We start from the raw sequence: 18,324 nt of genomic DNA, 5'->3' as shown, positions 1-18,324 counted from the left end.
CTCTGGCTGGAAGGTGGCTTGAGACTACGCTAGCCCTTTATTGTTTCACCTACCCTCCACCCCTTTCTTAAGGGTGAAAACACATCCACTCACCAACAAGACCCTGAAGAACTGCACCCGAACACCTTCTTACGGTTTTGCGCTGAATCACAGACAAGGATTAGAAAAAATTCTAATACTCACCATCTCACGCACACACACGCCCTTACTGCACAAACAACAACTCTGCCCCTTACAGTTTAATCTTTTCCGCCCAGATGCATAAAGTTTCCAACTGGAAGCTCTATACCCTAAGCAGAAAGCAACAGAATATAAATGTTTATCTTGCATACAGATTCCAGATGTATTTACAGATATTGGGGAGGGGGAAAACCCAAAGACAGTATGAACAGATGGCAATGGGGGTCCTTCTTCTGTCAAGTACTGCTCCAACCAAAACTAGAGGTTTAGCAAGCAGTAATCATCTGTCCTGAATTATGCAACAGGCTGCCAAGATGATGAATTTCTCCTCAGGGAAAGTTGTCAGTTGCAATGGGGAGAAAAAAAAAAAAAAAGAATTATTTTAAGTGAATATCATCCATTTCTTCAGGTTGGAAATTAAAAAAGAACATGCAGCAGTTTAGAACTAGACTAGTTTATTTGTTCCCCAGTTTTTGTTAAAATTGACCCTACCTAGTATGAAAATAATCCTGCTAAGCTCTCTTACAGAGGACTTAGAGAGTTAGGCCAATATTCAATTTAGCAGAGCAGGGAGGAGGGGAGGGGACGACTTACACATCAACGAAAGCAATTCTACAACTAACAAGCACAGAGCCTGTGCATATAGATCCCACTGAGATGGGATTACAAATTAGACAAATTAAGTAAACTGATCCCCTTCAGACAAGGCAAATATTAAGATAAAAGAAGCCATCTGTGCAGTTGGAGAACTCAGTTCATCTGCAGCAACAGGTAGGAGAAGGCAGAGCATGTATTTACAAGTCACATTTGGGCAGCACTGCAGGTTTACAAACACTAAGATGTTATCTACCCTAAGAAAACACATTGCCATCTGAAAAAACAAACAAGATAGGGAGGCTGAGCACACAACAAGCGATCCGAGCTGGAGTGCCACCGGCAGCCGTAGAGCTGCCGCAAGGACGGCTTTTGCTCTCCCATCCCAAGGAACACGCAGCTTTCTGCCAGCTCCGGGAGTTACACGGGCTTGCAGGAGGGTCTGAGAGCACAAAAAAAAAAAAAAAAAAAAAAAAAAAGGCACAGGATCATACGATTGGGAATATAGTGGGGAAGGCTTTTAAAAAAAAAAATTAAAAATAGTAATAATAAAAAAAGAAGATCACCTTGCCAGGATGGCAAGCTGTTCAGCAGTCTAACTGCATTTCACCCACCCCGCAGCCATGAGCTGCCCCTCCACCGCTGCCAGCCGCCGCCTGACCGTCCCCGGTGCGTTGCTTTTAACAGAAGTTACAGCTTTTTATTAACAAGAGTTATTTATTGTTTATTTAACAAAAGTTACAGCTTTTTTTAACAAAAGTTACGGCTAGCTCAGCTCTTGCCCCGGTTCTGCTGCTCTCGGCCCCGCACTGAGCCATCCGGGCGTGCCGGCGCAGCTGCTGTGGCACCATCATGCTTCACAAACACGGCTTCAATCCTCCCATTTCTAATGCTGCTAGCACTAGATAACTTGAAAGGGAAAAAACACAAAAAAGCCAACCTGAACAGAAACGTTATTCAAAACTGTCAATACTCCCCAGCCCAGCTGCCAATGAATCATGGATTTATGAGAACACGCTAAAGGCATCATTAGCAGGGACAGCAGTCATGAGGTTTGGGTTTTTTTTTTTTTCCTTGGGCTTTTGTTTGGTTTTTTTTTTTTTTAAACCAGATACAAGAATGCCTAGGCCCAGTGTCACAAACCACTCTGCTTTAAAAAAAAGCGCTGGGCACTGGAGAGGCAGGGGCTTGTCTAGGACCTACCCAGTTGCATCCAGGGGACAAACGTGGACACTGTGGACAACGTACGGCAGCCTCTGCCGTTTAAGAGATCCGCTACAACGAACCCCGGGGCTGTGGCCATTTCACTGTCTGGCCACTCAGACCTACGCTAGACTCCAGCGCCAAAACCTGCAGCGGACAGCAGCAGAGAGCAATAATTAAATTCTCATCAGGTGAAAATGGAAAATATCTCTTACCAGCATTTCTTTTCAAGAGCAGGGTGAGATTCACTGTTACCCCAGACATTCATACTGCAAAATTTTTGGTCCAATTCCTTCCATTTCTGAAGTTAAGTACCTACCAGTTGCCCAATGTCTTTCTGTTCCCACCCTCCTCCCACCCTCCCGGATTAAGTTACAGCTAGCTACTCACCCAGCTGCTCTTTTATTCTAGACGCTGGCTTATCCCACAGCATAACTTACTACCAAATCAAGAACGTTGCTGCAGTTCAAAATGCATGTAATGCACTGACGACAAAGACAAACACCACCTCGCCGTCTCTCTGCGCTGCCCACTATCCCAAACAGGCACTGCAGGAATATTCAATATTGCAAAGCTATAGATAAAAGGGATTTTAAGCAAAGAAAAGCAGATATCCAGCTCCCGTCTTGAAGGCCGGAAAAGAATGAGAACTTGCATGGCTCATGTTAAGCCTCAGATAAGAATCGCTGCCTCGAAGATCAAAGACCTCAGAAGACAGCACAAGCAGCGTGGACACGTTCTGCTCAATGTGCTAAAGCAGCAGAACCCACCGGCCACTATGAGCGACTTCCGAAGCGCCATTCCTGTTCTTCACCAATTGCTATTACCTTCCAGTTCAACACCTGCTGAGAGGGGGAGTTTGATACAAAACTAGTGAAGATTTCATCACGCTTACGCGGCTTGTAGTAAGGCTCCAAGACGACTTCCTTCGTGACAGCTAACAACCTGGATGAAGTGCGGGGGAGAGCAGACACCCCTTTTAGAAGGCTACTTTCAACATTATCGACCACGTTCACTGTCAACGGCCCAAATCTTTTCCATTTTAGAGCAGAGCAAAAGGCTTTCTGTGGCTTTTCTTTTGGATCTCACGCTTGAGAAAGCACTGCACTTCCACTTGCACAGAAATTTAGGCGGGTAAAAGGCTGGTTGCAGTGGCGAGGGTGGGATTTTGAAGATGGAAACAGCCACAAGACAGATGAAAGTTGTGGGGTTTGTTTAAACTATTCTTAGTTTTCCCAGACTAGGATATCTGTTCATCACCAAATACTATCTGCATTTTGACAGCAGGATCGATAAGAGATTTAATTGTTTGACAGCACCCTTTAAAAAAAAAAAGCTCTGACGTCTTCAGAGGCACAAACTCCTTAAATCACTGGAATGATGGTGATGTTGCTTACTAAGAAGCGAGACGACAAGAAGATAAAGAGATACGCTAAATGCATAAACACTCTTTTCCTCATCTTTCTCCTCCAGGTGTTTCACTATCAACTCCAAGTATGAGTTTACTTCCTTGCAGGTAAGGCTCAGAAGACACAAGATCAAGAAATACAAATCAAATTCGCTCTTTTCCTCATTTATTTCAGACATATTTTTTCTCAGTACACTGACTTTCTCCATGAGTTTCCTTCACATTCCAGGAGCGGGAGGAGGGGAGGAAACCACCAGTGCCTTGCTAAGGCATCTAAACAACAGGTAGGGCACGCTGCACAAAATCAAAGCCCGTAGTTGAAGAACACAGTCTTGAAAACCAATACGCATATCCTGCGGGGATCTCAGTTTACATAGTTCCTTAAATCAGCCAGCTGGATGTATGTTGAAATACCTTAGGAAATACAGAGAAAATTCAATAGATAAAGAAAAGAAACTGTGGGACTGAGGGAGAAAAACCCCAGGAGAAACAAGAAACAGCGTCTCAGCTTAAAGAGAAGGGTGAAATGTCACATTTCCTGGAAAAACACGCACACTCTAGCATGTGGAAAAGCCCAGTGACAAAGGATGCCATCTCTAAAACTTTCTGCATCACCGCCACAAGAAGAAGGGGGGGAAGAAAAGGTGGGTCGTCATTGGACAGCAAACCTGACATCCTGCAAAAAAACAAACCCAAATTCACTTCTCTCAAGAAAAGGCTAAACAAACCAAGAGTTGGTAAAAATAAGCATATTTAGGAATGCCTTCAGGCATTTAAGCTAACATGACCTAATGCCACTTTAAGTACAAAACAAGTGCTGTACTTACTCTTAACAGGCTTTCAAAGAGCGCGTACGCTCTATATCTGAAAGCGAATGTCTTGCTCAAGTGAGGTGTTAAAAAAATAATATTCACAGAACATTCACACCCCCGTCATTCCACTGGCATGCTTCATATGGAGGCACATCAGCTGTTTTTCAGCAGCTTTAGACAGAATTTTAATGTCATGTTTTCTCCTTTGTAAATCATTTTCATCTACTCTTAGTCAATAGTCTCAATGTAGGCTAATATAACCTAGAGAAACAGAGATTTTCCTATCAAGTACTGTCAAATTAAAATGCAACTCGCTATTACGATCTTCCAGAGAAGGAAGGAAGGAAGGAAAGGAGAGAAGCTAAGCTGCAAGCATCATGAATTCCCTGAGGTGTCTCACCTGAGAGAAGGCACCTTCTTACGAATCCCACCAGGCAACAGTCCTGGTTTGCTGTTTTCTCTAAAATAATGATTTTTGGGTTCTAGGGGTGTTTTGGGGTGGCTCGTTTTGTTTTTTTAACCTGGCTCATAAACTAGGTAACAGAGATAGGATGGACTGAACGTGGAGAAACTAAGCTAGTCAGAACCTGACAGACAGGAACACAAAAAGGAAGGCTCTCCAAAACAACAGACCTGCATCAAGCTGACCTGCCGCACATTAATATCCTCCAACAAGACATGATTTTTCTCATCTCTGTTCTTCCACAAGCCTTTAAAGGATCTGACTACAAAGCAAAAGGGAACGAGGCAAGGAAAAGAAGCATTTACATTCAACTTTCAGGAACCTAACACAGCCAACTACAGTAAATTGCTATTCTTTCAAGTCACCCTGGAGATAGGTAAATTCTCTCTTTTCAAAGAAAACCAACGGCCATCTCCCCCACATCTGCCACCTCCTTACTGCCCTGTGAGATGAAAATAACTCTCAGTGGGTTTCTATGAAGTTCGAACTGAAGGGCCCATTATCTGACAACTCCTGCTCAGGCCTTTGACCTGTCCGAAGCACTTATCACTTCTGCAGCCCTCGATTACGTTGCCCAGCTACTTTAAACGTTAAACACAGTCCTGTGCTTTGTGACAAGAGCCAAAAGGTGGCCAGGAGTGGAAACAGGGCAGCAGACAATGACAGACAACTAAACCCACAATATTATGGGGTCTGAGATCACTGGATCCCAAAATAAACATGCTACAAGTATTGTAACACTTGTCACAAGACATATTTCTAACTGTTCTTTTACAACCACCATTTTACTGTTTGATGATACAACAGGTGGAGGGCTTAGCTGTTCCTCCTACTAAGATGTATTCCAGCCTGACAGGTTTTTATTTTGTTAAAGCGCACACACACACACACACGCTTCACAGCCATAATGGAGAACTCTCAAGTTCAGAATCATTCCAGCAGCCTCAAAAACCGTTACTTATTTTCCTCCTCCCCCCAAAACACACAGATTTTTTTTTCTATAGGCCTTCCACTTACCTCTCCCATAGCCCGTCCTTCCAGAGCAAGCGCTTGAAAATCATGATTCAGTTCATCCATGGAACGCACCTATTTATAGATGGGTAAGAAGAAAACATGAGGAAATGCTTGTATTTGTTTTTCCTAATAATAATCATAGTTTATAGCAATTTTTCTGATACGGACTGAGAGCTACATTCCATATTACAGCATATAACAAGGTTATTGAGCTCCAAAAGATGACTTACCTTTAACATTCCCAGAAGCTACAATTTTTATAGTGTTAGATTTATACACACACAAAAAAGGAAAAACTAGCAATTACTTTTAAGACACACAAAGTCTAACGCAACTGCCTTTGCTAAGTGTATTGCAGAGACTAATATTTCACAGTGAGCTGTATGTTTTCAAGTGAGGGAATCGATGTGTAAGCAAGCGAGTCAGCATCACTTCCTTTCAGGTGAAAATCAAGTAAAGACTCGTATAAAACAGGCAGGTTTATATTCAAGTTACGTTGATATGAGAGAGAAAAACACAACGGTAGAAACAAAAAGCAAATTAAATTCAATAGCACCATCTGAAATGAAGAAAGGAGAGCAAGCAACGCCTCAAGATCAGTTGCCAGTTTTAGTTACTGTACCCACACCTTAAGAAAACCCCTGATCGCGTATGGCCTTGTCCTCATTCCCAAGAGGTTGCCGGTGCGCAGCAGGGCAGCCACGCAGCTCCGTGGCTACGCTGCGGGCCCCGACACTTGCCAGCCAAGGCGAGGCACGCAAGGGAAAGGCAGCGGCGAAGCAGCCCTTCCGGATTCACGCAGGGCGGAGCTCAGGCACTACGGGAGCAAGGGAGGGCTCCGGGAGGTGACACTGGCCTTGCTCACCTGGAGGACCTGTAGCTATACGTTTACTCGGGGAGTTGTGCCACTTCCTGCTTTGGATCATGATTTGATGAAAACTGATTCAATTAGAACATAAAAAAAAGCAGCAATGTGAAACTGTTAGCTAATAGGTTGCATCTGTTGAAAATGCAAGAAAACACTTCCGATTTTCATTCCCAAATCTCATCCAGGCAAGTCCTTACAGATGCAGCCGTTGAGCACACGCGCAAAAGCAAAGGAAAAAACCCAACTATGGACTTGAGGACAAAGCACAGAAGTTCAGCCATGTGCTAGGATTCAGACTAAATTATTGCCCTCCTCAGATAACACACCTGTATCAAAGCAGCACTTATTACAACAGCCACAAACGCTTACGATGGCACATAAGCAATACTACGCGCCTCCTACTCAATGTTTACATAATCCCCGCAACCCAACAGATCTGATACACCTTTCTGCTAGAGCAGGGGTAACAGTGTGTAAAACACCTATTTATGAGTAATCCCACACTCTGTTCACTGCAGTCCTTTACGGGCAGTGTTTGGTCGCGTCGCCACTGAAGGCATAGCGCGTGATTCGGGCGCAGCCTCCTCTAGGCCAAGGGAAGGAACCCAGTGATACCTGGTGGGGGATTTATGGGACAAAAACCCCAGGAACTGGCTTAGATGCTCGTGCACCACCCTGCCAGCAACCAGTGCTGTAAGCAGTTACACCGTGTTCACTGCCCTTAACCCTGACTTCTGGTACTCACGCCACTCTCTCCAGCAGAACCAAGTCGCGACTGTTGTGATTACGCTTTATTTCTCTTTTAAGACAAGATTCAATAGACCTCATCAAAGAATATCAGACGTAGGGAAAGTACCACAGGTAACCTCCAGAAGTCCCCTCCAGTCTGAATTCTTCTACTATTCTGTGACAACACTACTTTGCAAAAGATTAGTAACATATTGTTAAATTATCCAACACATAGTCATGTAACTTGCAAATCCTCAACGGCCAGCCATTCGGAATCACAGTTTAAAAATAAGGTGCCCCCTTCTTACTATATCTCAGTTCAAAGTTATTTTCAGTTGTGCCACCTTCTGTGGTGATGCTTATCACGTCAACCACAAACACAGAGAGTGAAAACAGGACTCCACCTTCCACAAACTACAGCACCGTGCAACACCAAAGACTTTCCTTTACTCCATCACTGATCTGCCAGCAAAGCATCTCGGTTGCCTCATGTGAGACAGAAGTCAGCAAGACCAAATCCTTCTGTGAAGCATTTCAAGCTGAACTCACGGTAAGCGTTGCAACCCCCAGGCATGCTAAGCCACAAAAGCTGAACAGTAGCAAATTATTATTTCAGTGAGACACCCGCGGAATAGACAAGCTACACAAAGAGATTCCATAGGTGATGTTCATTACTCTCAGTGCTAAAGCAGTGTCCCAGCAAACCACAGATGCAGCCGCAATGGCACCGATCCAGGACTTGCAGTGCTGTGGAAAGCGCTAGTGGAGAAACAGAGGCTGCTTAGTGCGTGTCTCCCAACTTCGCCAAAACAAAGAAACTCCCAAAGGTGGATGTTGTGCTATGGGAACCTCAAAACAAAGCTGCTGGACAGATACAATCATTACATTCCTAGCATAAATCAGAAGGTTATTAAGAGACTTTTGTATTTTGTTTTGGCCATATCCGAGGCCTATCAAGTCCCCGCTGCCAAGCTGAGCTCCCCTTGCAGCTTCAGTTGCACCGGCATCCCTGGTGAAAGCCCCGTGCAGAACGCGCAGGCAGCTTCTAAAGAAGAACAAACTCTACTTCTCTTCTCAGCCCCTTCTCTCACCCTTCTTTATGGTACTCTGGCATGCTACATGGCCATCCTTACTCTGCCAAACATTTTTAAAAATGCTGAAATCATGTATTTTATTTGTTCACATTAGATACAAGAACATTTTCACAGATGTCCTGTTCAAGCATTTGTCTTGAGTAGAAAAATGTGTTATCATCTTGTTAAACCAACCACAGCAGCACAAATATGTGTTTTACACCCACGTGTGAAGCCGTGCTCCCATGCTGGCCTGAATTCTTGGTGGAGAAGCTGGAGCTGGTGTAACTAAAAACGACATCATCTCCAACATAGTCAACGCCTTCAATGCAAGTTCATGATCCTCCACCAGAAACCACAACCATTTCACAATTCCCGTTTCTCTAAGAGCTACAGTCCAGTAAGCATACATAGCTCTCCTCAGCACTGACCATTTGCCCATTTCCAACGTGGAAAAGCATGTCTGCCTTCTAATAGTGCCATGATAATTGATTACTAGAGGTGATACAGAGACCAAGATAAGGGCAGAAAGCAAAGCGCTCTCCAGCTTTTTCATACCTGGTTGGTTTAACTGCACACCTAACGGAGCGCTATTATTTTCATTCCTCTCGTAAGGGTCCGAAGGAAGCTGTCCTTCAAACACGTCTTCATTTGCAAATCGCCATCGTAGCCTCCCCTGCTCAGTGATACACAGTGGAAATGGGCTGCCTCCATCTTCTTCCCAAAAATACTTCACCCCAGTGACTATCAAAAGCAAATAAAATAATACTGGTTTCTCTGTCTGCTATCACAGGTCAGGTAATGGAAGAAATTATTCATTGCAGATATTTAAGTCATACCCCTACTCATCTCTCTTTCATCAATCCTAACAACTATGGATAAAAATGTTTTCCAAATCAGGTCTTCATGCCTGACTTTCAGGCACTGTATGCTCAAACCTGTATATAACCACCAATTCTGAGGGCCTTTCTCTCAGTCACGTAGTTCCTTTATCTCCACTGATCATTGTACCTATTCGTTTGTAATACAGGCTAGTTTATTATTCAGTTATCAAAGACGGTACCCAAAAGGTCCTCCTCTCATTTCCCTACTTCTATAATATTAAATAGCAACACCTCTTTACCTCATTTTCTTACACGGTATGCAAAAATATCACAGGGCTCCTTCATTTCCCTTTGAGAGAAGAACAAATAGCTTCTGAAACAGCAGAACTTAAAGCCAAAGTCATGACTTCCTACACCTTAGTACTCCAAAAGGCAGACAATACTCCGAAATGGTAATCAAACAATATAGATGATCTACCACCTCATCGGGATCTATTCTTCTTAGCTATCACTGACTTACAACGAACACAGACATATAGAGCAGAGTCACGATGGTGTAAACACGAGAAACAAGGAGGTCCACAGAGAAAGAACTTCTTCACGCATGAGCACTAATGTCAATGAGATTGGTTACCATAAAATCCGGTTCACCACTGAACCAGAGTTTTGAAAGAAATCCAGAAGACAACACCAAGATAAACTGGCTGCACAAGGAAGCGATGCCCTGACTCCTGGACACGACGTGATAACCTGATTCCTTGGAGGAAGGTGATCTCAAGAAACATCAGGAATCACGCAAAGAGAAGTCAGCTATGGTCCCAATTGCTTCATAAGCGATCCAGCAAAGCCTGACTCTCGCTCTCAGCCAGCAGCACCCCTCAGTTGCACCCCTATTTCAACCTCTTCCAGGCACGCCGCCTCCGCAAAGCAAAAGGCAAAGCGCACATCCTCGCCAACTACCAAGAACAGACCTCCCTACCTTCCTTGTCAAGAGTACGCGCTCTTTCTGATAACGCAGAAAACAGGCAAGCTTGCTTTTGAAGCCTGCTTAACAAAATCAAGGCTCTGTACATCAGCAGCACTGCTACTGAACGAGAGTTACAAAGCAATTTCATTGCCCAAGAAGCGTTCCGCCCCTTCACATTAAATGCTGTGCGTGCACTCAGGAACTCTGCATCTCACCAAAATTAATGAGAATCTCATTCAAGAAGAGTAATTTCCATGCATGCTAATATATGAATGTATGTCACTATAACACACTCCAGCTTATAGCCACTTCACTGACTCATAAATAACTTCCTGCCTGCACGGTGGAAGTGCGTACCCCAAAGCGGATTTGCCCAGCGCGCTAACTACAAGCCACACCGAGAAACTGGAATAAACCCACCGGACTGCTTCGCTTCGCAGAGGCTGAAGTCAATTCAGTCTCTCAAAAGCCTCCTTAACCAATTTTCACCTTTGCTCTGAAAAACACGCAATAAAGCGACAGACAGCTGTATTGCTCATTACACAGTCGCTCTAGGTCAGACCTCCAAATCTTATTTTCAGTCTCCTGAATAAAAACCCTTGGCCTCAGACATGCTAAGGCCACAGAGGCCTTTCCAAGTTTCAACAGCAGATACCCACCGCCTATTTGAGAGAGGACAAGACAAAACACAGAATGCCTTCTGCTCTCACCTGCTGCAGATTGCAACAATGCAAACCAATTTCTCTCTGGCTACTTTCAAAACTCAGCCTCCCACACAGCAGAAGAGCTTCTCGGCAATTCTGCATCAAATGTATTCACTGAGGATTCTCCAACCCCTCAAGGAGCACGCAGCTAATTTATGTCAGGTAGGCATCCTACACGGGACAATTACACCTTTTTGGTTTGTCTTTTTTTTTTTTTTTTTTTTTTTAATAAGATTAGAGGGCCTTACCATTGCAAAACTCAATGACAGCAACTCAGAAGCAAACGCTTTCCTAGTCCCAAAGCTACAGACACTAGTCCTTGTCCGTATCTGGCACACTTCTAAATTTATATAGCTATGAAATAGAGAAAGCAATATTCCAGCACCTAAAGATCTTCTATGCGCTGGTACCATTTGGTACAGGACCTGCTGTTCACCTACCACACCACAAACCCAGGCAAGACAATTTTCCCTGCCTCTGAGCCCCTCCCAGAAACACACTCTGTCATAGACATAGCCAGCATTTAAAAGTGTTGGAAGTTTTTCCTTACGGAAGAGCAAAGCAGACTCAGGCGATCATCCCAGGCATCACCAAAGACCCCAGGGTCTCAATCACCCACGAGAGAGGGTGAGAGCGGAGGGGACAAAACCAGGACCAAACCCCTCCTAAGCCACCCCAAAACAGGCCCTGATGTCCCCAGTGCTAAAAAGCTGCAACGCGGCAGAGGATGAGCAGGGAAACCTGCAAAAGCACCGGGGTGCCCACGGAAAGAAGCAAAAACCCAAGCACCTGACAGGACATGCTGCGCTGCTGGTACTGAAAACTGCAGTTAATTTTAACCTAGCAAGCAACAAGGCCCACAGGGCTAAATGGCACTTGTCAAAAGGAATTCTGCAGCCAGTTAAATTAACAGCAACTGGGGCCCCAAACTGTCCCTACGATTACTAAACAGGGATTTGAAAGACCTAACAAATTAACGTGAGAGCAACAGTATATTTACCTTTTGGATTCCCAGTAATGTATTTTTTTATTCTAGAATATCCAAGGGTTTTTTCCCCAAACCGACAGCTACCAAAGTGGCTGAATTGTAATTTTAAGTAAATATTAATGTCAATAATCATTGTTAATACTGCACCTTATATTAAGCAAATATGGTTGCTAATATGACCTTTACATATAAATTCAAAGTGTAATACTGTATCACCTTTCATGGTCTGCAGGTATCTCAGGGGATTGTACACTAGCCTTATATATTAAGGAATCCTCGTTTATATAGAATTTATATGCACCTAGACAGACACGGTAAGACTATCAAAGGCTGAATTTCACTCTTAATCACAAAGGATTTTTTATTCCTCCTTATGCAAGTGATGTTTCCCAGTAAGAGAAAGGACAGGTAGAATTAAACAAAGGAGAGAAAAAAAAAAAAGAGCCAAAACAAAAAGAAAAACACAAAAAGAAACATACAGGGGAAAAACAAGCAAATAAACAAACTAGAAAGTCCTCTGGAGAAAACGAAGCTGAGAAATAACCAGCTGAAAAATATTCTAGCTGATGATCTAAAAAAATTGTCTCAAAAAGTGCACCATGAAGCCTGAGGGCTTATGATTTTTATTTTATTTTTTGATGTTGGACAACATTAAACAGATCAAATATCTGCATTTATTAGCGGTAACAGCGACTGAAGACAGTTTAAACTATCTATTTCTATTAAGCCAATTATGTTAAATAGCGTAACCAAAGCAAACTAGAAGGCCGCTTCTGTAAGCCTCAGCTCTCCAGCTTCTCCATTTCCCCTCTCCCTAACACCGCTCCCATGCGGTCCCATTTCAAAGCTGCCTTTCTTCTTCCCCAGCACTTTTTTAGGCCAGGATCTACCTAGCCCGCAGCTGTCCCTCCCTTAGATTACAGCACTTACTCTCCCACTACCCCTCTCCCCCAACTCTACTTCCGACCAGGAGGCAAAACCCCCAGGACAGCATCTGCTAAAACCGAGGTAGGATGGGCACTGCAAAGACAGGATTTCATTAAGTTGGAACATGTAAATGGCTGCTTTCAAAATTTCTTTGATCTACAGTAAATTACAGGGCCGACTGCAGCCTTCAGTCCTGCCAGCCGAGCAAACGAACTCCAGGGTATCCCACAGATACTACCATAAGGAATTCTGGGCGAAGCACCCTAAACTTATCTGCCATCCTGGCAAACAAAAGCACGGTCAAGGGCTGGGCGCTGCGACCACAAATCCACGGGAAGGGCTCATTCTTCAGTCTCTGCTGATGCTGGCTGTGCTCCCGGCGAGCCTGGAGGAAGCCCTCCGCCAATTTAAGTTCTGCACAAGCTTGATGGAACCACCTTGCTATGAGACCACTTGTCTTGCTTTTCTGCTCCCGCAGAGTAAAGCGGGAAATTGTGTTACTGTTGTACTTGTCAGGATAGATCAAAATGGTATGATTTCTCAGCCCCTAAGACGAATAGCATTTGTTTGTTTCTGCGAGAAGCGATGAGAGATTCCAAGTTCTCCCTGTTTGCACAGGTACATGCCGGGTGCTTACCTAGAGCACCTCAAAAGCTTGATCATTACATGGACATTTATTTCTTTTTAACTCATGTGCAGTCTGCAAGTGTGAAAAGGCAAGCGTCGTGTCAAGTTTCCATCCATTAGGCCTCCACATTTTAAGTCTTGTTCAATTTGTAATAGGAAAAAAAAAAAAAACAAGATCAAAACCTCTTTATTTTCTAGTAAAACATTCCTCAAAAAAAGGTCAACATTACTACAATAACACCAGGACTGAGACAGTAAGAACAAGAAATACCAAAAATATCCAGGCTCTTGCCTGAGTAAAACACCCTTAGAATGGAGAGGAAGGGGAAAAAAAAAAAAAAGGCTGGTTGAACAGGTTAAATACTTTGTAGCACTTGATTTATACACTCACGAGTTGTTAGAGCTTTTTAAAATTAACCAAAGGTTTACAAATTTCAGATGGAAACAAATGCCTCCTACTCAGCTGTGGGAGACTGCCTGTGTTTGTCTTGTTTGAACAGCTCCCACAGCATGTTATTTAAAAAGTATCTACTCTGAGCGCATACATACACATATATATAGTATCTAGGAGAGGAAAAAAAAGTATTTACCAGCTGACAATAAGAAAAGCACCACACACTGTCAACAACAGGCTTGCCGCTAACAACTAGATCCAGGGTTAAAATATGTTGTTCCATCAACTGATTACAGCACTATTTTTAGTCCTCTCCTATAACAATAGTTGGTAAAGAAAGAATGTGAAGTCACAAGTATTAGACAGGATTAGGTGGTTTAACTACTATTTTTGTAGTAAAGGATTCATCATTAGAATCGCTACTACCATTAGCATTCGAAGCAAAAAGCTATTGAAATTGCAGATTGGCTAATGCTTCACATGGCGTTTAGCCAAGATGATTAATGATTCAGGGTACAGAAATAAATGCAAGAAAGGCAGCCTTTCAGAATGGCTCGGCTTAGTTCACTAATTATGGTTTTCCTCAGATTTTATTCACCGAGGGAAGTGCTTCACCAGCGTGGAATTTAGGTTACTCTGCGATGTCTTGGGCACATACTGTTGGGGTGCAAACTTCCAAAATATTGGATTACAGAAGCAACCTTAATTTTGCCCCACTGGAGCTGGCAATACCTTGGGAAAAACCATCTTCTGCTTCCCAGATGCGTGTGTGCGGCTCAGTGTTTTTGTGCAAGCGCTCAGGGCTACACTAAGATCCAGCTCATTTGACCCCCGGGACAGCTTTTCCTTTCACTCCCACCCCTACTCTGACCTTCCGAAGTTCAAATTCGGAGGGAAAAAGGTGTAAAGAAGGGACGCAGCAATGCCTCCTTCCAGTGCCAAGCTCCGTACTTCTGTCAGATGCCAGTGGCCCCATGCCACGACTGCTGGCAGCAGGGCAAAGGGCTAATTTGAGGCTTTAGTAACAGTCGAGTTGCACCTCAGTGCAGAATCAAGGTCTGAAGCACAGCTTCAGTACAAGGTAAGCAACACAGCCAGATGCTCCCAGTAAAAACAACTGCCCGAGAACAACAGTTACCCTTAACAAAGGAAGGGGATAACGCGGTATCTGCGAGCAGATCGCTCGACGGGAGGGAGCGCAGCATCACGTGATATCCGGACACAAAGGCAAGTTTGTTCGTCGCAGACCCATAAGATCATCATTCAGAGAAGACAGCTTTGAAATTGTCTCAGCGTACACCTATAAGCAAGTTTTCAGACATGGGCAACACTAGATTCAATGTCTGGAACAGCTCTTTGTTAAGGAGATTTCCAATCAGCAGCTGAAATTGTGCCAGTTTGCAAGGAAGAGGCTACTGCGGATGGATTATATGGCTTGTATCTTAGGTAAAGTTTCACCCATTTACAAAAATGCTACGAGTACCACAACCTGTTCTGCAGAAGCACAGATAGGTCACACCAACTCAGCAAACCACAAAAGAGCCGGTAAGGGGAAAGCAAAGTTGGGGAGAGGGGAGGAAGAAAACAAGCAGCATCTATACTCTAATAAAGCTCTATTCAAAACACACTTGGGCACAATATATTAACTGAAACACTCGAAGTCTTTTTGAAGCATTGAAATTTGCAAATTCAATAGTGTGAAAATAATCTTTGCTCTTCCTGAGCAAGCACCACAGCAAGGAAGCAGACTACAAAGATGATACACCACAGAGAAATCCCAAAGCCAGCACGTCAGGTCCCTTGTGCAACCCCAAGCAGAGCCAGGCATCTTGCAACTGCCTGTCAGGGACAGCAAACCCTACAGATTGAGAGGAAGCAGGCTCTTAAACTGACTCTCTGAAAATTTCAGGGTGTTTTTTCCTCTCCTCTGCAAGAGAAGGATTTTCCAATACCCAACTTAGCCAATCTGCTCGTGCTCCTTCTATCTCGGGAGGAATTTTCAAAGGGCGACGTTAAGCAGAAAACGAAATGAAATGTCCCGCTTCCCCTCCCCCATGATACCCCTTTAGTACAGAGAAATCTCTGCGAAACAAATCAGCCAAACTAGACATTTCATTTCAGCAAGGTATTATGTTCTAAATTATCCGGGTATCAAGTTAGCACAGCCATTTCAGCGTCAACGTAAGAAAAGCCCTAACCAGTTCACTGTGACACAAGGAAGTACCCCTGAAAACTCAACAGATTTAACGAAACGCACATCAGAAAACGTTCTTCGAGAGCAGAGCCACGCGTTCCATCACCCAGTGTACGTGATTAAGGACTCGCTCCATGCCTTCAACTCTAGCTCAGACGACAAGCCAGATTATTTGGACCACAGGGGCCCTCATGCACTAGGTGCTTTCCACAGGCAGAGCAGGAAATCTCTGCCCTGAAGAGTTCACTGTCACTTAAATGGGATTTCACTCTGGAAGAACAAACACTAGGGCTTCTGCCTCCTTAGCTTCACAGGATCTTTTTAGAGGACCTTGCCATGACTTCAAGGCAAACTCTGGTCATGGCGCCTGCCAACAGGCACCGAACATTGTCAAAGAACATCAAATCCAGACACTTTCACAGCAGCAAGCAGCATAGTTTGAGTAGCTGTGTTCTAGAAGGGCAGCTGCCAGGAGAATTACCTTCTGTCTCCACTTGAATTCAATTTCCCAGTTAAGAAGTTGCACGGTCACATTGCCAAAAGGCAAAACTGAGCATAAAATCCAGTCCCAGCCCTGTTGCTCTCACTATTCTTCACCAACTATATTTGAAAAATTCCCCACATTCAATAAGACAATCCCTGCAGAGCTCCATTGTCTCAAATTATTAATTAAACATGCTCTCAAAGAAGCAAATGCCTAAAATCATTTGCTTCTAACTAAGCAACTCCCATATTACCCTAACTGCAATTCAGACAGTCTAAGTATATCCATTCACTGTAATTCAGAAGGGACCACCACCAAAGAAACTCTCTCTGCACTCCAGTTCAAGAACATACATGCATGCACAGGCCGCAAGAGACCCCATCGAAAAAAAAAACAGCCAATTTTCCTAAAAACCTGCTCAGTGTTGATAACTTGTCCCAGCTGAGTATCTCGACCATCTTCTCATTCCCCTCAGGAGTACTAGATGGCTGTTTGGATTTGTAATGAGCTATGCAACCTTTCATAACCAAGGCAAATCCAACCTAGGCCATTACTCATCAGGAGTCACCTTGCACCTCTCCACTCACCTGTGTGAAGCTCTGATCTCTACCCAGCCTTTTGCAGGACGAACAGCACACGAACACCCCGGTGCAGCTAGCGTAACCGTTTGCCCAAACAGCCTGAAGAGCAATCAGGCATCATAAATGAACGACAGCCTAAACCTCTCCAGTGTGACTCTTAGAATTACTGGTGGACATTGACACTCAGCCTCATCTTGCAGCTTTTTGTGGATAAAAAGAGAAGACGTCCTTTTGCAGTCAAGACCTGGCTGACGGAAGCGTCTTCCATGTAAAGTTTGGTGATTAAGTATTTGTAGCTGCAGACAGTTGAAGTTTGCTTAGGAGTTCAGAGATTCCAATCTAGAAAAATGTCCGATTTCACCATTACTTCAGTGTCTGCAAGAACAAAGAGGAATTTATAATATATGCTATTTGTGTGGGTGGCATATCTTTGATACCTAAATATGCAAAATGACAGCAGCATCTTTAATTGCTTAATTTTATATAAAAACTTGCCCCCCCCCCCCCTTCTGGAGGAGAAGGGAAAAATGCAAAGGGAAAAGAAAGTTTCTAGGTAAAATACAAAAAGAACCAACACTTTCCTACTGTTCGCAACAAGAGGACGCTATCTACTTCCTTGGGAGCAGAGAAACTTTTTCTTTAGTCATTCCTACTAAAGCCATTCAGAGCTCAATTCTCAGAGCTGCTACTCAAAGTATGAACAAATGACAAGGAGGAACAGCCAGCACAATAAAAAATGAAAAGCAAGGATACCGTAAATAAGTTCTGACTCACAACACTCACAGCTATTTAATAACACATGATGAAATGCTATCATTTGGTAAAAATCACTGGAGTATTATCACCAGATGGAAATAGATGTCTGTCTACATACAAAGAAGAAACTGGGATTCAACAATTTAAAAAAAAAATCCCTCTACCTTTAATTATGACCTCCCAAGCTCTAGGCAGACATTAACCTATATTACCCTATAATTATTTTTTCTGAATTTCCATTATCTTTTAGCTACTGAGTTTCCTAGCCAGTCTTCAAGGCAACAAGGCAAGGGCCCTCACTGCATTATCTTTGAAAGTCTAAAATCAAAAGGACAGTAATGTAAGTGTATCCATAAGAAATTGAGACTTAGCAGACATCCACAATGAGTCCCCACCTCTCTGCAAGTCCCAGCACTTCCTTCCACTTCTATTCTTGCAGGACAAATTCAATTCTATCCCAGCTAAGCCCAAACTGAATTAAATCATTTTGCATGCATAAGACTATTTCTTCCTCCAAGGAATTTAAAATTTAAG

At 43.5% G+C, this 18,324-nt stretch overlaps 1 protein-coding gene across 1 annotated transcript in view; it reads right to left on the bottom strand.

Moving 5' to 3' along the window:
• Positions 1 to 18,324, bottom strand: part of PUM1 (pumilio RNA binding family member 1) — a 78,504-nt gene that overhangs the window by 53,162 nt on the left and 7,018 nt on the right. The window contains exon 3 of the mRNA XM_075722194.1: positions 5,678 to 5,746. Coding sequence (XP_075578309.1) covers positions 5,678 to 5,746 — 69 coding nt within the window. The remainder of the gene's footprint in view (positions 1 to 5,677; positions 5,747 to 18,324) is intronic.

The sequence above is a fragment of the Pelecanus crispus genome, chromosome 16 (assembly GCF_030463565.1).
Source record: "Pelecanus crispus isolate bPelCri1 chromosome 16, bPelCri1.pri, whole genome shotgun sequence".
Classification (NCBI taxonomy): domain Eukaryota; kingdom Metazoa; phylum Chordata; class Aves; order Pelecaniformes; family Pelecanidae; genus Pelecanus; species Pelecanus crispus.
The sequence above is the reverse complement of the archived record's forward strand: the minus strand, read 5'-3'. Positions and strand labels throughout refer to the sequence as shown.